General features: G+C 32.6%; 1 protein-coding gene across 1 annotated transcript in view; it reads left to right on the forward strand.

Annotated features, from left to right (window-relative positions):
- Positions 1-1,866: 1,866 nt before the first annotated feature.
- Positions 1,867-24,218, forward strand: part of LOC128158264 (uncharacterized) — a 107,217-nt gene continuing 84,865 nt past the window's right edge. The window contains exons 1-2 of the mRNA XM_052821025.1: positions 1,867-1,949; positions 12,896-12,955. Coding sequence (XP_052676985.1) covers positions 12,920-12,955 — 36 coding nt within the window. The 5' untranslated portion in view covers positions 1,867-1,949; positions 12,896-12,919. The remainder of the gene's footprint in view (positions 1,950-12,895; positions 12,956-24,218) is intronic.

The raw sequence follows: 24,218 nt of genomic DNA on the forward strand, positions 1-24,218 counted from the left end.
GTAATTGATTTACAATATTGCCACTTAATTATCCCACATGAATCACGAAACAACAAAATTTGTTTTTAAATAAGTTTGCTGGATTTGTTAAAATAATGTGTTTTATTTCGAAAACTAACTCATTCACAAAATTATAAAGAAACACAAAAATAGCAATACGAAGCAAATCAAAACGTAAGGTCCCTTGGAAAGAGTTATCCTTCTTTTGTTTCACTGTACGTGTATATGTACCCTAGGCTAGTGCTGATTAAACTAGTTCCTTGAATGACATACAGCGTCACGCAATCCCCGCCATCAAACTAATCAATTTTGCCTAACTCTTGATAACAAGAGGCGATCCAGTGAGGACAGACCAATGTAAACTATAACCAATTGACAATTTTATTGTTAAATGGCCGTATAAAGGCAAGTCTATATTTTAATAATATCGAAGTTAATAAAACTTTAACAATGCTAAAAAGAATTAAGAAAATTATATTTAAAAAATGCATGACTTTAGTCTATAAGTTTTGTACTACGCAATGCAGTAACAAAAGTTTTTTCGTTTCAACAAAAACTGCTGCAACATCAAACCACCATCCCGAGAAAGGAAAATTCAACGCTTCGATATTTGTATCTAATAAATTCATGCTCAACTTACGATTAAAATCTGTGTTTGCATTTCTATCAGCAACCTATGACAATGCTTTGTGAAGTTCTAGGAAGGATAACTCTATCTTCCTTGACCCCGATTTTATTTGAATTTTGTTTACATTTTCTCTCAGCTCGGTTTTTTTTTTCTTAGCCGACTTGGCTGAAGTACATGACTGACCCGGACTCATTTCAGACTTTTCCGTTCTTGTAATCCACAAATGCACGGTAAAGAATCGGTGTCTAATCACGTGCAATGAAAAACAGCATGAGAATGTGCATCAGTAAATCCAACGTGACATTCCAACATCTTAAATTGGCAACTCGCGACAAGAATTTGACCTGGCGTGTTTATTTCTTAGCCAAAGCTCTCCGGCCACATTGTTTTTATGCAGCACTGATTTTTTCTTAAATAAAATGAGGTCATTTAAACCAGTCAACTACGCATCCCAATATTATATAACCGCGCCCGCGTGGCTTAGATCCGCCGTGTTTACATTGTCGAAAGAGTATTCTATTGCGTCACATCACATTGATTCAATTGACATTTGATTAAATCTTTATCATTCATCTTTTAAAAGTCATTGTGGCTGAGTGGTTAGCTTACTGAGAATGCAAAGCTATGGGTCGCAGGCTCGACTCCCCCCCCCCGTCTCCCCACCACCCTTTTTTTTCCTTCAAATTTGTGAAACTGTAGTACAAGTCGAAAAGCACTCTGTCTTTTTGTTGAAGACAAAAACATATCTAGTTTATCATTAAGGTTATTTGATACATTTATAATAATCTTATAAGTATGTTAAAAGCAAAAATAAATTACTGACAAAAAAAACTAAAATTGTTTTTAGAGCATTGATTTAAATAACAGGTCTTAAATAAATATTTAGTAAAAAAAAATCTTGTTACATATTGTACAAAATATGCTTTGCAATTATCGCAGAAATAAATTACTTCACACGCTACTGCGGGTATTGTAATTGATTTACAATATCGCCACTTTATTATCCCACATGAATCACGAAACAACAAAATTTGTTTTTAAATAAGTTTGCTGGATTTTTTTTTAAATAAATGTGTTTTATTTCAAAAACTAACTCATTCACAAAATTATAAAGAAACACACAAATAGCGATAAGAAGCAAATCAAAACGTAAGGTCCCTTGGAAAGAGTTATCGTTCTTGTGTTTCACTGTACATGTACCGTAGTGCTGATTGAACTAGTTCCTTGAATGACATACAGCGTCACGCAATCCCCGCCATCAAACTATTCAATCTTGCATAACTCTGGATAACAAGGGGCGATCCAGTGAGGACAGACCAAGGTAAACTATAACCACGCGGGTAGGTTAAGGCAACTCCGAGTTTAATTATGATCAATTTAAAAAATGTTTATTTTTATGAAAACAGCGCGGGATATTAATACCAAGTGAAAAAGTTCACCAAGATATTATTTTTCTACTTCGGAATCGTCTCGATCTTTGAAGGTGCCGTGCCATGGTATCACGTAACAGTTAAAATAGATCACTTTTTTACCTTAACAAAAAAAAAAATTAACAAAAAATCAAAAAGTGTAACACTACCCCGAAGTTCATTTGTATGTTTGCTACAATAATTCGATTGACAATTAGTTCATGTTTATTAGTATTACGGCTAGAATCCTATTGTACATTGCATAAAATAAATATTGTAAATATTTATCGGAAACCCTCTCAACTTCTAAAATTTCATTGAAAATACTACGTATTTTTCGTTTAAAACAACAAAGCACACGATTCTTGCAGCACTTTTCAGGTAGTTTAGGTCATATACCGTTGATATTTACCAAAATCATCTTTCCTAATATCCGGGGTAGTGTTACACTTTTTTGTACACACTTACAGAGGAAAGGCTGGTCAAGCCATATAAATGTCAATCTGCTTACCTTATAACACTCGCTGATTAAACAAAAAATCCATGCCTGTATAATCCTGATTATATTCTGACACTCATCTAAATCTTAGGTATCTGTATTAAATAAGTCTTATTTCGGCATTGTTTACACTGCATTCCGATAATTTGTCTCCCGACATGAACTTCTCTTTTAAACATGCTTGTGACGTCATAAATGTTAATTATACGTAATAGAGAGAAATCGAAGATGTATTCAGTTAGAAGAGTTTCTAGTGATATTTTATGTCTGTAGTTTCTATAATTTAAACCAGAGATAAAGTTAAAATCGACATGTTTCTGAGTAAGATATGACATCATGCTGCTTATTGTGACGTCATATCGATCAGAGGAATTTGATCGCTGTTAGTTGCCTTATCATACCCGCGCAATTGACAATTTTATTGTTAAATGGCTGTATAATGGCAAGTCTATTTTTTAATAATATCGGCGTTAAAAAAATTCTAACGATGCTAAAAATAAAGTAGGAAATTATAAAAGAAAAAAAAACACGCATGACTTTAGTCTATAAGTTTTGTACTACGCAATGCAGTAACAATAGTTTTTTTGTTTCAACAAAAACTGCTGCAACATCTTTCTTTGGCCTATTGATTATATATATATATATATATATATATATATATATATATATATATATATATATATATATATATATATATATATATATATATATATATATATATATATATAGTTTATTTGAACAAGTTTTACCAAACAAAATTAAGGATGGTGTGGAGTGTTGCTACTGTGACAACCATGAAACTGCAATTTTTGCAGTGATTCTTGACAAAAAAGTTGAACTCCAGTTTCAAAGTGACCTTGGAGAAATTTATTGGTATGACACGAGTGTCTTGTAGCCATTACATACGGTAAGGACAATTGTTCGGGGGATTTAATCCTTGGATCGTTATGGTTGTGGTGAACCATGTCAGCTGTTCGAAACGTTTGCTATTACAGGTGTCAGATTTTATTGTTTTGTGGTAAAAAGAGGGGAACTGATTTGATAAAACCCTGTAAAACAAAATATATATCGTATTTAACTCAGTTTTGTTTTTTTAGTTCATGCGAACAAAACATTTTACAACAGCTGCATTTAATTGTTCAAGGAAGTTAAAATACATGCCATTGATAGAGCTTCAGAGGTAACCCAATTTTTTAGTTTCAAAACTTGTTTCAATGCCAAATATGTTTTGTGCTAGAGAAAATTGGGTTCAATCAGTACCTATTATCGTGATATTTTCCAAACACAAATATCTTTCTTTAGCACATACCTTGTTGAGAAATGCGCGTGACTCTAAAAATAGCGATGCCGACATTGGGCCTTCCCGTATTATGTAAGTGTTGCTTTACTGGTTACGGTATTAAATTTTGACAGAGTTAGTTAGTTAGTTAAAGTCGAAGTGAAATTAAAGACGATGACGAGCCAGACACCGAAAAAGGTGGTGATGATATCGGTGTGTCGGCAAAAATCGAGAAATTTCTACAAAAATGCAAGAAAAGCGGTAACAATTTTCCAACCATTTTCATACAGAAAAGAACATTCCACATTAAGTGTTTTACAAAATTAAAACTAATTGACGTTATTGAAACTTACCAAAGAATTTATCAAAAAAAAGCAACCGACAATCACACAGTTTTTGTCTCTCGTGAAGTGAAAGTAACACGTGTTTAAGATTGTACGCGTACATATTGTAATTATTTCATGGTCATTTACATGAATACGCTGTAAGTATGTTACTTTTCAACATAGTTTAAATAAATCATACGTATTTATTTAATTATTACTTGTTTATAATCGTTATTTGAAATGTAAAGTCACCTTGGAAAAAAAGCAACACTAACTACAAAACCTAAGCGCTTTCATTGTTAAAAATCTTCAGACGTCTGAAGATTTTTAACAATGAAAGCGCTTATGTTTTGCAGCACTAACTGCTAAACATAAGCGCTTTCATTGTTAAAAATTTTCAGACGTCTGAAGATTTTTAACAACGAAAGCGCTTATGTTTTGCAGTTTGTGTTGCTTTTTTTCTTTTATTATATTTTTACCGGACACTGAGAAAATACTTTTGTGATATATATATATATATATATATATATATATATATATATATATATATATATATATATATATATATATATATATATATATATATATATATATATATATATATATATATAAGAAGCACTTACAAACCAACAACACTCTTTATCTATAATATCGGATCAAAAGATACACGGTTGTGAGATGAGATATAAAAAAGCACTAAAAATAACCAACGACACAAACAATAAAGTAAAATATTGTCAAATTTTCGGGACGACCCGTCCCTTCTTCAGGACAACAAAATAAAAACTACATATGAAAGAAGAAAAACATCTTCAAAACTAGCACTAAACTAAAAACTAAATAATATATAAAAACTAAAAAATGTGTAAACATTGGATCGAAACGTGGCAGCTACATCTTTGTATTTAAAGGGTACCTGCAGTGCCGGTCAATTTTTGATATAATGAAGATATATGTCTAAAAACATCATTCTGAAAATTGTACAGCGATTGCATAAGTAGTCTTTGAGATATTTGGGGAAAACCCGATTTCACACCTGAACGAGTTTTGAATCAAGCCGATTTGGCGCGAGATGAACTGTGACGTCACGGGGTCAACGCGACTGTATGAGAAACAGGAATATCGTATGAAAACTGTTCGTTTTCTTGCATTGTTTTATTGATATATGAACATTTTTTTCTGTTGTTTTATTTCCTTTTCAACCCTGGATGACTAAAAATGCTGTTGTTTGAGTTTAAACCCGTTTTTTATCGAACAAAAATGCCGAATTCGGAAAATTGTTTGCTTCATGAATTGAGTCAAATGTGTAACACATTTTGCATATAAATCCACAGCATATCTAGCAACATGGCAATTAATCAAACTTTTGTTTTAAGAAACATGTTTTTTTTAATATTGTCATTCTTTCCAGTGATTTTTCCGTGACATTATAAACTGATTATTAATATTGATAATACATATTTCGTAAAAGGTAACGCGGGGTCTTTTCCTCGTATAAGGCATAAAATTACAAATGATTTCGCCCGATTATTCAATAATAATGATATAGGACTAATAACAATCAAAATAGTATGCATTCTTTAACAAAAAACACGGGATTATAAACGGATCAAGGCGAAAGTCCAAGATAGGTGCATGATTAAGTCTGTCTCGTATTCTTTTAAAAATACGATATACCGGTAATAGAATTTCATTTTACATTTATTTACTTCCTTTGTCAAAATGTTCAAGTTTATTCAGATTTCATAATGATTCGCTATCAGTATAACAATTTAAGTAATGTGGAGTTAAAGCGTTAATTAAATTGCTGACCATAGCGCTCGAAAGAAAGTTGTACTTGATTAAATAAGAAATTAAGACCAACGTAAATGTAATTACTTCCGAATAATTACTTGATCACATAAAAAAGGTTTAAATTGCTGAATTGTAAATTTGGTCATTATTTCGGTGATTAGATAAGTAACAATAAAGGCATTTACCTCGAACATTAGTATTACTATTTGATAGTCTTTAATCACTGATTGACGGACTATATACATGTATTAGCTTACGAATGCTTGATTCACACAATCTAATTTATTTTTCTTTTTTATTGTTTAACAATTGAGTAGCTAATTATACACAATTCAATTTACCAGTCCAGACGTGTCAAACCCTCTCTTTGTTCACCAGCCTCGTGTACCATGTGTATACATAACCCAGATATACAATACGTGTGTCTGGAGCAGTGGCTTCGTTAGTTTACCTGTTTACCTGTGTCATTGTCTCGGATCACTCGTGTGTGAAAGGATATTATGTAATCAAAGAATGAATATTGAAAATAAATCTGCCCATGCAAGCGTTTTACGATATCGTATTGATCGGTAAAAGGGCGACGAGAATAACAAATTTTAAAATCCTTTAAAAATAAATCTGACTGTAATAAAATAATTACGGATACAAATTTCTAAATCTACAATACTTTAAATAACTAGATACGTCAAAACATCAGACCTATATTAATCATTTTGGCTGAAAAATCGAATTTAATTTGTAAAGCTTTGTAAAGAAATGTCCCTCCTGTTGACCTCGTGACGTCACTTCCGCTGATGCCTCGTTATCGCCTAATTCTGTTTTCTCTTGATTAGATTTCCCAAAGCAGGTAAAAATAGCCACTTTGAAGAGGCGTGTCTCCGTTATTTTTGCATCGATTTCGATGTGGTTTTTTGCATTAAATTTTGGTAATTAAACTCTTTGACATATGTTTCACATTGACTTGGCTGAAGGTACACTTTAAGATTTAAAGCCCGAGAGAAATTTCCCGTCCGACGCAGCGGACGGTCTGTGAAGAAGTGCTACAAGATAACGCGACCGAATTAATTTGCTAATTGGGGGTTGCTGTTAATTAAGTTGTACTAATAAGAGAATTGTAGTGAAGGTTTGTAGGGAAGATAGGCTCTGTATTTAACAAAATTTTACTTTATTGTTCGTGTCGTTGGTTATTTTTAGTGCTTTTATATATATATTTTTTGGATTATATATATATATATATATATATATATATATATATATATATATATATATATATATATATATATATATATATATATATATATATATATATATATAATCCAAAAAGAGTGAAAGGTGATATCAAACAGTATAAATAATCCCAAGAAAAAGAAAAAAAAACATTGCTTTCTATTGAACTGAGTTTAGTTCTCTTCTATACTTAATTCTCTGACCTAATTTATGGGCGGCGCCATATTACGATCACGTGATTTACCGCCATTACGGTGCTAACGACGGTAAACAAGTGTCATATTTACTACATCGACTTTGTCTCGTTTTGTGTGTGTGGAACATCACTGTGATGGACAAAAAGAATTGTAAATATATATTTAAACCTCATTTAATTCACGTTCTGTTTGTTTTTGGTCTTTCTGTGTTTGTACTTTTGTTTATTACACAGTAAAATTTGGATCCGTACACAGGGCGAAAAACCATCTTTAAGCAAGTCCTTAAAGGTGGCTTAAAGGTGACTTAAAGGAGTTTAAAGGCTATACAACCTTTAAGCCGCCTTTAAGTCACATTTAAGCAAGTGCTTATAGGTCCTTAATGTCCAAACTTCTTTAAGCCACCTTTAAGCCACCTTTAAGCATCTTTAAGTGGCATTTACGCTCTCTTTACACTGCCTTTACACTGTCTTTAAGTGGCCTTTAAGTCAATATTGATCAAGCTGAACAATAAAAACATATATTAAATGCAAATTTAAAGCTCTTTTATAGGGATGCGAGGGGGTCATCCGAGTGATAATATAATTTTCAAGGAGGGGGGGGGTGTTCCAGGCGGTTTTAATCGTCGCTCCATTAAACACAGATCGCTATCATCAGCACTGCTCCGATGGACACAGATTGCCGTTATAAAATTCTTTATAATTTTTGGGGGGTTTCAAAATTATTGAAGGGATGAGCGCAGTCTCTGTATCTTAATATGTGCATAAAACTAATTAAAGTATGTTTGTTTCCTATTATAAATTAATCGGTGAAAAAATCTCAATATCTCTCTCTCTCTCTCTCTCTCTCTCTCTCTCTCTCTCTCTCAGTTCATCCGGTTATTAAATAAAATAAAGATAATGAACCAAAAAATGCATGATTTAATTTGATAATCGGTTTAAAGTTTGTAATTTTTTTCAATTTTCATTATTTCTAACTCTAGATTTGCTAGATACATGTTAAAGATGAAAAGACTCTCAACTGCCTTTGTTATATCGGGCAGGATATTACTGCTTTGTTTGTCTAGACATAGTTTTGTTCGTTTGTGTATATCTAATTAGAGTCTATTGTTTGTCCAACTTAAGAAAACCCCTGGAACTAACACAGAATATACAAGATATACACAACAGTTGTGTCGTGTGCCCAGGTGCATGTTAGTGTATATCTAATTAAAGTCTATTGTTTGTCCACTTAAGAAAACCCCTGGAACTAACACAGAATATACAAGATATACACAACAGTTGTGTCGTGTGCCCAGGTGCACGTCGGGGTTTCTAAAGGCGTTGAATCTTAGTATGTACGAGTAAACGATAAGTCTAGTGAATAAAAGTTAATTTACATTTGTAATTCATTTTCAAAGTATTATTTCCTAGCTCTGGGTTTCAAAAATGTTACGTCTACAAATTAACGATACATGTATGTAAGAGTAAAATCTTGAGGCTAATTAATTACTGTACCGGTGATCATAAATAGGGGTTGATTATTTAAATATATGTATAAGGGTAAATATGTCAAATATACCCGGCCTGGCACATCATACAATTGTATGTACAAGTCATTTGCAATTGCCACATGCAGGAAATACATCACCGGTAATTGGTAATTTTGTTTGTTATAGAATTGATAGTTTAAAAATCATGTACATACAATTACATGTAAATATTTAAACATATTGGAACGGCGCCGCGATCATGAAAACCGGGAAATTGCGGGAAATTGAACAAATACCCTAATAGTATCAATGCATTTCATAAGAGATATGATTTCAATTTCTTTCTTACATTTTTATAGCTATAAATTAGATGAACGTATATCTACTCGGTTTAAATTTATTAACTAAGAAAGCCTACTATAGTGAACCTAACGGTTTCCATTTAGGTATAATATATTTTTGTTCACCGAAGACCAAGTTCCGTATTTCATTCTAAATACATGCATGCATGTAATTCATAAATTAGATATAATTGATTGTTACAAACTGAATGGTTTGTCAAAATCTTTTCAAGTAAACACATTCAATACAGTGATTCAATATCCACTGATATATAGGATATAAAAACGCTCATATATATGTAAGTTGCCGTGGCGCAGAGGAAGTGTGGTGATTCTAGTAAACTAAGGGTCTCGGGTTCAAATCTCGCCGTGGCCGGTTCTTTTTTTTTTTTTTGTTTTTTTTTTCATAATTTTCTTTCTAGAACAAAAACCGTTTTAATACCTTTTCTTTTATAAAGTTAATACATTTTGTTGGAAATTAAGCACAATATTAGCACATCTGCAGGAAAAACAAGTAACCCAAAAGATGTGCATCATGGAAATCATGATTTTGATTATTCAAAACCAATCAATATTGCTGATATTCAGTGTCAGCCTTGTAGAGATGTTTATAGAAAATATGTTCATCTGTCTGAAAACAAAATTGATGAAGTCTGTCTCAATACTAAGGAACAAAATTCTGACTTGTGGTTTGATAGTCGCAAGGTTAGAATTCCAGCATCTGTGGCTAACAAAGTACCAAAAAACAAGCAAAGCAAATCCACAAAATTTTGTTACGAACCATTTATATCCTAGATTCAAGGGCAACAATGCAACACAACATGGAAAAGTATCAGAACCAACAGCCAAAGAAATCTTTGAAAAGAAATCTTATTTAGAAGTTAAAAATTGTGGCATTGTTATAAATAAAGATTGACTGTTTCTGTCTGCAAGTCCTGATGGCACAAGTGATGATGATATGCTTTTAGAGATAAAATGTCCAGTAAAATCAATTGATGAACTTTAAAACAACAAAAGTTATGACATTTGTAAAGAAAATGATACTATCACTGTTAATAAGTCATGCAGAAATGAATATTATACAGAAATACAAATGCAACTTAGAAGGAAATGAACGTGCAAATATTTTACATGGTTTGCAAAAAATGGGGAATCGGTGTGCATTGATGTACAATATACCAAACTTTTGTTTCAAATATTTTACAAAGAATCAGAGCATTTTATTTCAATCATTTTCTTGTTAGAATTGTTGATGATTTCTCACAAGGCATATTTGTTTTTAGTGAGAAGTATGAAAAATTATGTTCAACTTTGTGAAAACAAAAATAAACAGTCTTTACACTTGTACATAATTTCTTGTTATCGTCAGGAAAGAGCAATGAAGTAGCAAAAAAGTAAAATGTAAAAATTCTACACTATGCATGAGCACCTCTAATCTTTAATAAGCTGAGGTCTCAAATTACAAAGAGCACCCACTACCTTCACTACTTTGTTTATTTTTTTGACTGACTTTATCGAAATAATGCTGTTCAAAATTCTGTAAGATTTAATTCTACGAATTGCCCTTTCAACATGAATGCTCACTGATGCTATTCTACGAGATTCGACAACTTCTTTTTCACTAAGCTGCTTTCTACCTCGTAAAAATGAAGGAATGTTAAGCCCAACATGTAAACTGAATAGCTCCTCACCTATTGTGAATCCCCTGTCAGCCATTACTTCATCATTTGGATTCAAATAGTTGTAAAAACCTGATTTTTTTAGTGATAAACCTATCACTTGCTCTGCCCCATACCACCTTGACAAAAACATGATGTAACCATTTGGTGCAATACAAACAAGAAAGTTTAATGTGTTTTGTGACTGCTGTAAGTTGCAGTCCTGGCTTTCAGGGACAATGGCCTCTGAAGGTACACTTCTGTACAATCTATGATACATGTAGTTTAAGGATATGTGTTCCTAAAAGAAGTTGGTAGATATCTCTGAATAATGTCCTTTGGCAACCACATTATCGAATCTTTCAACTGAACAGCTAGGATATATTATCCACGAATTAAAGATTCTACTAGCAAGCTGATGGGAAATTCCGAATCTTTTCCCCAAGTCTTGGAACTGTAACCCTAAACGCAATCTAACTAACGTTAACAAAACTTGTTCATCGATGGACAATAAATAAGGTAAATCGTTGCCATGTACCCTCATTATATCTAATAAAGTAGAGTATACTGTCAGTGATAACCCCGTATAAAACACTGAATCTTTCTCTGTCAAAATTTTGAAAGATGCAAGTTCACGTGTTGTTTGAGTACCTACAGTATTAGATGTTAATTGTAAACAATATAAGTGGTTATGCAATGAATCAATTGTCTGAGTTGTTGCATCTGATTTTGGTCGGTAGGCAACACAAGACACACCATACTGATGAACAATAACAGGTGGTATCTGGGTAGAAGCTGTTGCTGCTGAGGGAGTATTGACTTTCATGTCTGTGGCTTCTGCTTCATCTCCTCCTATGCATATAAGCCCACTTTCTTCGTCCTGCTCCTGCTCATCCTCCTGATTAGACATGTTCCTTACCAGTTTTCTCCTACCTTGCTTTATCTATTTAAAAATCATACATAGTAATATATCATATATATCTGAACACATATTGTGTTTTACATACCCGAGGATGATCCTGCATCCATAGTTAACTTCAATAATGTCCCACACAATCATTGTACCCGCCCGCAGGCAATCACTGGTCAACTCAAAATAGCTTCATGTAAGTTCAAACTGCTATTTAATATGACAGTTTGAAAATACTTAACTATTCTAATAATAGTCATAGTAATAAGTGAATCACATTAACTGCAAGTATCTCATTCTGAAAGTAGAATTAAACAAAATTCAAACTAAAATTTATGACAAACATGTAATTTTTTGCACCCTAACCTCTTTGTGATATCCCATACATGTATGTAATTGTGGGTCAGGGTTCAGTTTGGCTGGACACCCATCAAGGAAATGAATTGAACAGACCTGTTAACATTAAAAGATAAAATTATAATTAACCCTGATGAAAACTGTGAAGATGCACATATATCATATTTATACATAAACATGTATGTTAATGAAAACTTTATACGTCTACATATATAAAAGAACACATGTGGTATTTAGACATGCGTAGTGGTCAACATATATTGCATATTCAGCTGTTATTATCGAAGATGTAATTCAGATATGAAATTAATAAGATCAATCTAAAAATTAAAAGACAATAACTGATAAAATGCAACATGATAGATATACTTGATCCTTTTTTCCAGGTTGATAATTCTTTCTATTGATAGCTTTGAGCCATCGCAATCTGGCATCCACTTGCGCTGGAATGCAAAACATCCTGAAAGGCGCTTGACAGGGACAATCTTCGTGTCTTTTCCCGTGCTCAGAGCATTCCTCCATCTTCCATCTATACAACTTTCTCTGATTATTGGTACAGGTGAAGACAACACAATGTCTTCCTACTCCTTTTTCATACGGCATCGTATCAATCGAATGTTTACCGTAAGCACCGTAATGGCGGTCGACGATAGCTCCACCTTCCGTCTAAGGGCGATAACTGCGTTAATCTTACGTAATGGAATTATGTATAATGCCATTCACTAAGTAAAATGCGATAATTCTATTTTTCTTTTAATTATCTGTATTAACGTAACGGAAAATGTATTTCTTTTATTTTCAGTTTTTAGCACAGCGACCGTTGAAGATGCCGTTGTTTTCACGAAGAAAATTTCCAGACATAGTAAGAAAAAGCCATCATTATCATTGTGTATAGGAAATTATTGTTTACATGGTTTAATGTATGTAACTTACACACCCAAAACCTCATGGAGCTCATAACAATAGCTAACAGTCTTTATTTTACAAAAATATGAAGCATGCAGTACTTTCAAATCATATTGTTTGCATAACTCGAATTTTATTTAGCATTTTAGAATATCAATCATAATTTAAACATAAATTAAAAAAAACACCGCTGCAATCATGAAATTGAATAATCACCCAACTTATCTTTTGATTGATTTTTAAATGTTACCTTTATTTAAGATTTTTTTTAATATAAATATATATGTGTACAAGGGCTTTTATAGAATGGTTTCCATTTATTGATAAAATTAAATTAATCATGAATCTCTCAATGCTACTAAGCTACTTAGTATTATATTAAAGTCTTTCGTTTCCATTGAAGTATCTTATTGCTATAATTCAACGTTCCTTTATTATTTTGGTCCTACATTACGTTCAAAAGTCAAACTTAACAGTTATTGATTTGGGTTATTTTATCTATTGTAATAATTTTTCTCTCTCACGTTTTCTGCAAAACGCTTCAGCCGATTTCCATGAAACTATTTTGACGCTTTGCTTATTTGCAATATTTTTCAAAAAGTAATACAGGTAGAGCTTTCAAAGAATTCATACATACAGTGTTTTTCACATTTTAGAGCGTCTGGTGATACTTTCCGTTGTCACTGGAGAGTAAAAAACCCTATCTTTGTATTTTTGTTTTTTATTATTTTGTAAAGTTATTTCTAAATAAAATATAGTTATTTGTTTTATAATCGACCTACGCAATCTCCAGATTTTGGGCGTCAACGTCCCGAAGACAGAGTTCTTGTAGTGTAATGTTGAGTTGAGTACTTGTACCTAAGTGACTCGGGCTCATTCATTTTTTTTACTGAATTGTATTTCAGTTTGAGAATTTATCTCTGAAGTGTTGGGATTGACTATTGTCCATTTTAATTTTATTGAAAAAAAAAAATTATAATTCACTTTGTATGTCTAAAGAATCCTTAGAGAGCGTTAAATGGAATTTGAAAAAGTGTTAAGAAATGATAGAAAAAACAGCTATCCTGATAGTCTTTTGTAGGGTGCATTCAAACGGAAGACTCCTTCTTGCTCGCAACGGGATCGCGTTTAGTTACATGTATCATAATTATTTGTTTTCATACTAATTGTATGACCATAATTAATCACCTAATTGTCTGCGGACTTTTCCGTTTTTTCCCGATAACGACAAAGAGCACACGGCGGATGTGACCGATCAGCAGAGGACCATCCCCCCTCCTAGGCACCTGATCCTACTTCTATATTTTTGGAGGTCCGTGTTGCTCTGCTTTAAATCTGTGTTTCGTTTTATGGGTTTTTTGAGGTGATGTACGATTTGTTATTGATGCATTGAAGTCTTCCGTTCTAAACAGAAGACCTTCTTGTTTTGCTTTGTTTTTCTCCAATTTTTTTTCTGTCACTTTTTCTTCAAAATACATAAGCTGATTTCAATAAACATTTTGGTCGTCATTTCTGGTCCCGAAATATTGATGGTTTTATCGTTTTGCTTCTTAATGATTTTTTATTTCACAAAATATTAAATATATAAATTTAGTGATTTAAATTGTCTTTAGCTGCAATGGCCGTCGCATATCCGACCATCCACTGTCACTTATGGTCTTTAACGGAAGGAAACATTATCTCTTTTTAATGTTTAGAGCAATGCTTGTTGCGCAGCACAAGTTGGTTTTTCGTTCGTATTCAAAGTTAAAGTTTTATGCTCTCCTCGAAATTTTAATTCAATATTGTTCTAACAGGCATTCTTACAAAACAAATGATTGTTGGTATTACTTAACAAATCTACATACATTCTGATACGAAACTAGAACTGTCCTATGGGAATACAAGTTTATCCATTAAAAAGATTGGTGATCTAGCGTTGTAGCTATCATAAACATAAAATAGATTTCTAAACCATTTGTATCTTAGGCGATTGCTTATCAATAGGAGGGCACAGTGGTGTACTGGAATTTGGGTTGGGTCTCAATTTAGAATTGCAAATCTAGAGTGGGCTTCACATTGGTAATGGCTGAGCTCATTCACTGTGCTTAAATCATTCTGTCTCTACTGAAATTTCAATTTTGAAGTGAAATTATAAAGATCAGTAGAACCATTGGTACAACAGCTCTGTAGTAATCCTATCTTAGGTTGTTTTCCAAGCTTGAAGGGAGTGAACATAGAGCTCGTTGTTTATTATAATTGTAGAAATAACTTGGCCTTATAAGACCTAAGCTAATGTTAGTTTTTTACATTTACAATAAAACACGAAATTTCAGATCATGTGCAGATGATAAAATGAAATTCACATGGTACACTTTATCTACAGCAGTACAGTATTCCCAAAATCCCTTATCATGAAGTCGCGCAGGCGTGTTCCAGTAAGAAAGACTTACGTAGTTGCTAGCGCTCGAGCTCGCTAGCAAATATCTCCACAAGGCTAAATTCAAATGGGACAAACAATTGAATCTAATAATAACGGTTGCTACACGTGAATATAAAAAAAAACAGAATTGTAAAAGAAATCACAGGAGTCGGCGATTTTATCAATTTGTTGTAAATGAATGAGAAACAAGCAAAATCCTACGAGTGAGCTTTGCGAGCGTAGCGAGCGAAGCGACAGGATGGCAACGAGTTTTCTAGAATTTCTTTATTTCGATATCCAACTGATATTGAACACCAGACATCAACTCCGTGGTGTTATTTTATCAATCCCTCGCATTTATTTCCCTAAAATTATCCTTTAAAATCATTTTAAATCCATTTCTGCACATCTCGATCTTAAACAGCGGCCATTGCCAATTTCGTGTGACGTCACACTCAGAGTTGAAAATATTTCATTCATAAAATTGAAAGATGCGTTATTAAGACAAAAATAATTAAGTGCATTGATGCTTTCGTTTTAAAATAATCAAATAAACAGTAGCATAATTCAAAATTTTACCTTATACTATGTTAAATCCAACATTCTTGTTTGAAATGTAAGGGAGGGAATCCAGTGCTTGCCTTTGCGGGGAATTCAAAAACAGATATGGAAATCGTTTTGATCGGATGATTTTAAGACACCTATAAAGTGACACACTTTTGGAAAGTCTCTCTAGTAAGCGGATTTCCTTTCTTTTTATCGCACAATAACATATCATCTTAAAACACATGAGAAAAGAACAAATGTTGACAAGTCCAGTGAGTGTGACGTCACATGAAATTGGCAATGGCCGCTGTTTAAGATCGAGATGTGCAAAAATGGATTTAAAATGATTTTGATGGATAATTTTAGGGAAATAAATGCAAGGAATTGATAAAATTATACCACAGAGTTGATGTCTGGTGTTCAATATCATTTGGATAGCGAAATAAAGAAATTCTAGAAAACTCGTTGCCATCCTGTCGCTTCGCTCGCTACGCTCACGAAGCTCACTGGTAGGATTTGTGCCTGTTTCTCATTTATTTTCCAGAAATTGATAAAATCGCCGACTCCTGTGAAGAAATTTAGTAAACTGTTAACAAAGACAAAAGTCAAAAATTGTCAGAACTTCACTGTTAATCCATATGTAATACTTTAACAAATGTCTGTATCTCTTGATATTCTTTTATTTAATTGTTTTAAAGAGAAAAAATTGAGTGACAGTACCCACTCCCTTTTTTTGTAAATGAAAAAGACCGAGCAATGCTCCTCTATGAATAAAATTTGGTATATGTTTTTTATTAGGTCTTAACAGATGTTATTAGTTGTGTCAAATTTCCCTCACTTTTTCCAGTCGTATATGCAACACAATAATAAAAAATCGATCCCATATAGGTCTGTGATGTATTAGAGCAGCTTGTTAAACTTAGATGTACTCCAAAAATATTACCATAATTAGCATATGTAAAGATATGTAAAAAGGTGAATTTAATAATATAAACAACAATATTGTGAAATTGCAAAAACACTTTAGTCATATCCAAAACATGGCTCAGATAACCCCCCCCCCCCCTCGGGACAAATGAATTCAGCCACACTTGTCTTAGATTTTCTTATTAGTTCCTACGAATATATCATTGACAAACAAAAAGGTTGCATTGTCGGTTGATAGAAAACTTATAAAACATTAATTAAGTTAAGAAATAAAGACAAAAACCTCCATCTGGATGTATTAATATAAGTATATTCTAGAGTGTTTACTATCAATTATTTATTAAAATCTTTTAAGAATTACCTCCCGTACTTTTCAACATCAATGTACAATATATGGGATAAGGAAATTTAAAATTGTCATAAAATCATTAAATTTTGGGTTTTTTTTTATAAAACGTGCTGTCGCACATCTTCAGATGGTGTTCAACATAAGTGCATTTTCAGACTGCTCCATGTAGTATTGAAAAATTACATAGGGGGACACAATTGCGTCTACAAACAGACGGACAGACAGACAGACAGACAGACAGACAGACAGACGGACGGACAGGATACGTCTTAAATACCCTCTTAACTTTGTTTGCGGGGGTTTAATAACAAAAAACTTCAAATTCAAATGCTTGCCAAAACAACTAATAATTTCAAATAACTGCAGGTAACTTTAGCAGTTTAAGCGAATCAGTTGTGGTATGATTTATTTTCACCACAAACATGAAGTGAAACTATTTTTGTGATCGGCTTCAGCCGATCACTATTGTGTCCATATGAGGCATCCGGCAAATGCTTCCACGTGCGCACACATTCCGCTTGCATAAGTAGTTCTTATAAAAACTTGAAGCTTTGGTTTAGTATTTTTATAACATTTTACTCAGTTTTATTTCAATTCATGTACCTTAAGAGATGCAAACATACATTAAATGCAGTTCGACCTGTTAATTCAAGAATGCACATTTTGTCTAACGCGTAAGAATTTTAATCGAAATTCATTCAGTAATGCAGTTGACCCCGATGAACTGACTTCGATCACAAGAAGATGCTCCATGAACTGACCTCGATCTATTGATGTTGCATAATAGTAGCTAGGAAGACGGCTTGATTTATAAACAAGGTTACGTTATAATGCGACCTCAATTGCAAGTTATGATGGCATTCAATGTTTTTCAGTGGCATTAAATTATTTTAATACAACTCTTTCTTAAAGTGTATACGTGTTAATGCTCTTTGTAGAGCCCTACTTAGAATTCTGAAGAAGAAAATACATTAACATTAAATAATTACTTTAAAAATATAAAACTAAACAAGGAGTTTACGAACGTCTTTACCAAAATTTATTTCAAAATTAAATTTGTTGACGGTTTATAATAATGAAATTATGGTGTACAGATTCAAAATATTCTATATCTTGTAAAAATACAGTACTTTTTTAATTATTTTACATCAAACTGATCATGTTGATTGCTTCTAGCTATCTATTTATCATTATTGCCGATAATTCCTTTAAAAGGAATACTTGTTGAACTACTACAGCGTTAAAATATTAAGATAACAATATTTTTTTGATCGGGGTTCCTATTGTATGGAACATCCGATTTTGAAATGCCTGTTCCTTATACTTCAGGCTTAGCCTAAAAAATATTTAATATCTTTTTTTAACTCAAAATTGAACAATAATTTTAGATAACCTCATATGCATATTTTTTTGAGATAGTTAAAAAGCGAAACTGTTTTTTATTATCCCAATAACTATCTGGAAAAATTAAAGGCACGCCTATTGAGTACTCAAGTATTCAGGGGATATTGTTGGCACTCAAATAAAGGGGGCGCGTACATTTACCGTAATTCCAACGTTAAACATTCGGACGAAAGACCTTATCGTAACTCTTAACGGGATTGCCTCTAGTTCTTTTTTAATTTCATTATGAGCTTTAGGAAAAAAGACATTTTCTTAGTTTCTGAAACTAATTTTTTCTATAACAATTTCTTGACAATAATTCTTTAATAATAAGTTCAACTAGAATGCAAAAAATGTCATCTAATAAATAGGTCATAACTACATTATATGATTGTATAATTATCTGCTTGATCTAACAAGTTAAATTTTGTATATACCAGGGTTGTTTGATATATATTGTGTATGATATCACAATAACCATTCGACTCAAATAATGAAACGAAGATTAATCGTTTCAGAGTATTTCCGTGGTTTTAGATACATAATTTTAATATCTGAATCCACTTTGTAAATGCGTCACGGTGTGCCGAAGCAGATGGACATTTTTTAAAAGGCACTGACTGATAGTTATCCCAAGAGCTTTTCGGGGCTTCTAACGACGACCAGATAAGAACGCTTTAAGGTAAGGTTTGCGGTTACAGGGAGATAACTCACACATTTTCATTGTGACGTTACACCAACTACCCTTTATTTCAGTTATGACGTCATAATTGATTTCAGTTTTTTTTTTATTTTGCGGGGTTTTTTAGTTTCAATGAAAAAATAAGAGGACACAAGCATTTTATCAATTTCCACGAAAACGAAATCCGCATTATATGGTTTTGAATAGTGTTTTAGAAACATCAGATTACACATATTCTAAGATACGTTTTTCCTGAAATCGGTGGACTTGGAAAGGTTTCAAATTAGATGTTTTCGTTTACATAATAGTAGTCCAAAATTAAGACTTTTTATGCATTTTATTCTATTTTTAGATAGTTCATCAGAAATTAATAAAAGTGAATCATGATATTGATAGTGATATTATTTTCGAACATTTTAAGCATAAATAACCCCCATAACAGTTACATATAAAATGTACATATTTTGACGAAATTGTTTACATTTCATCTAAATGAAAATTGGAAATCATGAACTTTGACCTTTTGTAGTTATAAAACGGGACGGGCAAAATTCATTTGAATTTCATGAGAAAAAAGACTTTAGTATAGTGAACAAAATGGTATATAACTTTGGTACAACCTCTAAAAAATGCAAGCCGCAAACCTTACCTTAAGTTTATAAAAAAAGACGTTTGTGGCCGGATCTGGAGAGTATGGTAGGTCTAGCAACACAGTTACCCTCGCCGACTTAAACAACTACTTCGCAAGCTTAAATACTAGTATATGGGCGTCTTTACGGTGATGTTTCTTTATATGGCTCTGGAATTGAAACGACTAATTAGATACAAGAAGAATATGCAAACAAGTACCATCTTTGTACTTATGATTCTTTAAAATTGACATCTTCAGGCCCTCTGCCATGTTAGCCATAGTTCATTTCTGTTTTCTTACTGGTTTGAATTAGTGGACCAAAGTTCCTCACCAATAACACCTTTTGAAAATTGTCTTCGATTAAATTTGGGAAACACTGAAGCGTTTTAGTTATCTGTCACAAACTTTGGTTTTCATCATTCATAATGTATTGGGAAATATGCCTTATATTGGTTATTGTGTGGCTGTGTGAACCACTCACATTCAAAATTGAATATCGCATCTGAAGTGGCCAGATTCAAAATCCGTATAAAGTTAAAATAACGTTTATTATTATATTTAATAAAAATGATGCTATTGATATTGATTAATGATGAATATTATTGGCAAGCTAAAAGTGTTTGGATGCATGTGTAAACTAAGTTCTTATATATAGACTTATCAACCACAGCCTTTTTTTCATTGTGTCTTCAGCACTTGTAGTTTTCTTACCTATACGACTTTTTGTTTTCCTTCATTTTCATTTAACTAAAGTCATGTAAATGATATATTAAATCTTCCTATCAAGCTTAAAATTTGGAAGTATAAAAAACGATGAGAAATGTAGACCTAACGGAAAATCTTTTCAAAAAGCTTGGTCACTGTATTCTAACGTTGAAGCGAGGGGTAGTGTCAAAAATTGTTCTGATATTTGAAAAGGCATTGCGTTGATAAAGCAAATCTTCATCTCACGTGTAGTAAACACCACACATATGAGATAAATTAAAAATAATGCAAGGTAAAATACATGTACATGTATTTAACATCAACTCTAGACTCCGATATCAATCCGACGGCCAAAGGTCAGTAGGTTTTTTTGATACACATATGATGTGATCCAAATTTTGACATGCACCGTAGCTTTATTATACATTTCATTATACAACTCTTTTTTTTTTTACTTATTTAGGTCTTTCGTTATCAACGCAAGAATTTCTTGTTATTACATTCTTCCCTTATTAATGATGTCTTCTGGTTCCAACGTAAAACCTTATTATCGCTTTGTTTCTTTTTATTAAGGTCTTCTGTTTCCAACGGAAGACCTTATTGTTTTCGTACTGTTTCTTCTTATTATTTTTTCCACAAATTTTGTGCACGCGATTTATCAGAAACTATTCGGCCGATTTCAACCATTTTTTCACATATGATTGCCAGAGGTAGTATTTCTAGACTTTTTTGAAATTTTAAAATCATCACTTCCGGTACCGAGTTACCGCCGATTTTTTAATTTTTTTACGACCTATTTTGTGCAGAGCTGATCTCAGAATCTATCAGAGGTATAAATTCGAAATTTTCAGGAGCGGTAGACTATAGTTTGAAGTTGTGCACTATTATGTTGTTTTACGCCACTGGTGATTACTTGGAGTTCGCAAGGGCGCAAAAATTGCTTAGAAGTTTTGAAATTTTTTTCTCCTTTTTTTTGTCTAAAAGATTTCTCAGAGATGGCTAAATAGATGTTCTTGAAATTTGCAGGGATGATAGAAAATGATAATATCGCGAAGTTTTATTATCATTTTTTTTTCAAACTTCGTTTCCTGCAGTCCGTTTCCTGTCCCGCGGCAAAAAGCTTGTGACGTGGAGATCTCAAGAACGATAAGAACGTGAGCATTCAGGCTTTGTAGGATTATAGACCAATAATTGTAGATTTCTTTAAATTGTTTTGTGTTGTTCGTAGTAACTTCCGGTTGTCACCGGAAGCATTTCAAAAAAAAAAATTACGCATTTAACTTTTTTGAACATAGATTTGAAATATAAGTAAAAATCAACACACTAGTCGTCGATCTGATTTTAAATAAAAAAAAAAAACATTCAACTTCCGGTGAGATATCTCAAATATTTCAGATAGCCTTATTTAAAGAAATGTTTTACCCGCGAGATCTCAGAGAGTGCAAGTGATTAAGACATTAAACTTACAGTGATGATAGACATCTGTTAGAAAATGTGTTTAACTGCTTTCATTTTGTCAATCGTTACTTCCGGTTTTCACTGGAAAGTTTTGAATAGATCTAATTGTTTCAAATTCTAAACTGTTTTTGTTTGACAATTTAAATAAAATTGATAAACAATATAGTATATTTGTCTAATGTTCAGAAAATAACTAACTTTTATTTTCACTGAGCACTTTTGTTTGTCCGTTTTCTGTCAAAAGACAAAAAACAATGACTCCACGAGATCTCAAAAACAGTGACGACTTGAACAACCAAATTGTGTTGGATAATAGCCCTTAGTATGTTTCTGTGCTTACATTATTTTGTTTGATTCATCGTCAACAGAAGCACTTAAGTTTTTCTTTCCTTATTTTTTTTTACATGGAATAATATATATCAGTATACAATCTTATCTATATTACATTGTAACTATACAATGTTATTAACACGACATATTCTACTTCCGGTGAGATATATGACATATCTTAGGTAGCTTTCATTTTTACAAATTTGATACCCGTGAGATATTTAGTCACTGTAAGCGATTGAGACACGAACCTTTAATGAATGTTAAACAATTGATTGAAAATGTGTTTAACGGGTTTTATTTTGTTAACCGTCACTTCCGGTTCTGAATGAAGAGTTCAAACAATTCATGTTTCATTTAGCCTGACAATTAATGATGTACACTAGGCAAGTGTGCCAGCTTTTATTTCCATTAATCAGTTCCGTTCGTCCGTTTTTGGTCCCGAGACAAAAAACCTAGTTTCAACAAGATTTCAAATTTGGCAGAGAGTATCGATATTTCATTGTATCATATAAAACAAATCGGACAGAAGACCTACTCGTTACTCGTAACGAGACCTAGTCAATAATAACTTTTTCAAAATATACCCAGCCGATTTTGTTGTCGTTTTCAGATCTTACTCTCTTGATAAAATGTGTTCAAACAATTTTTAAAAACCCTTTTTTTTTCTTTTTTTCCCGTCACTTCCAATCACGAGATATTACAAATTTTATGTCTTTGCTTGTTCACAACTTTTCTCAGAAAGCGTCGAAGATAGAGCTTATAAATTTTTAGTGATGGTAGTAAGTCTTTAGCCGCAGTTCCTTTTCATATCAAAACATCCGCCTCACGTCCAGTTGTCACCGCAAAGACTCAAAAACATAAGTTTTCAACATTTTGGTAACTTTAGTCTCTCTGCTGACATATTGTAATTGGTCTTTGTCATTCGTCGTGTAAAGCACGTTAACCATTTTTAAATTGTATCTTCTTCGAAGCTACATTACCAAGTGCTACAATTTTTCTTGTGAAGCATCTCTATGGTAAAGTAATGGAAGATAAATCGCGTTTGACTTTAACATAAAAATTGTCTTCTGTACTACTGCTGATACGAAATAAAAACTGACTGCCTATTAAGAAAGAAAACAAAGTTATCTTACATATTTCATGCCCCTATGTAGGGATTTAAATCTAGGACGGGGCCAATGCACTCACTTATTTAGAAGATAAAGAAGGAAAATGTCAATCAAAGTTAAGACATGTGGAAGCATTCGGAAAGAAAACAGGGGGGGGTTAGAACATTGAATGTAGTTTTTCCCCTTGTTTCTTCATAAATAAGTTATCTTCCTTTGCTTGCTTATATTTTTAATTAACCTTTGATTATAATGTAACAAATATGTTGTATGATCTGAAGAGTTATGCAAGTATTTTTATACCACAGCAAACGAAGTTTGGGGGGTATATATGAATCACTTTATCCTTCTGCCTGTTCGTCCGTCCGTCCATCAGTCTGTCTGTATAAAATTCGTGCCCGGTCCATATCTTTCTTATGAAGAAACATTCAATTTGGTAGTTCTTACTTCAAACAATTATTGCTTACGAACTGAGTGTGTCATTACATTGGGTTAAGATCATTTAGGGCAAGGTCACTGGCAGGAATAGTACAAAATTCGTGTCCATTCAATATCCCTCCTATGGATAAACATTGTAATTACTTCACACAAGGATTGCTTATGATCTGAGTTTGTGTCATAACTTTAACCAAGGTCATTTGGGCAAGGACACGTCACTGACAAGAAAAGATCAAAATTTGTGTCCGTTATATATTTAT

Source organism: Crassostrea angulata, chromosome 8 (assembly GCF_025612915.1).
Source record: "Crassostrea angulata isolate pt1a10 chromosome 8, ASM2561291v2, whole genome shotgun sequence".
In the NCBI taxonomy this organism is placed as follows: domain Eukaryota; kingdom Metazoa; phylum Mollusca; class Bivalvia; order Ostreida; family Ostreidae; genus Magallana; species Magallana angulata.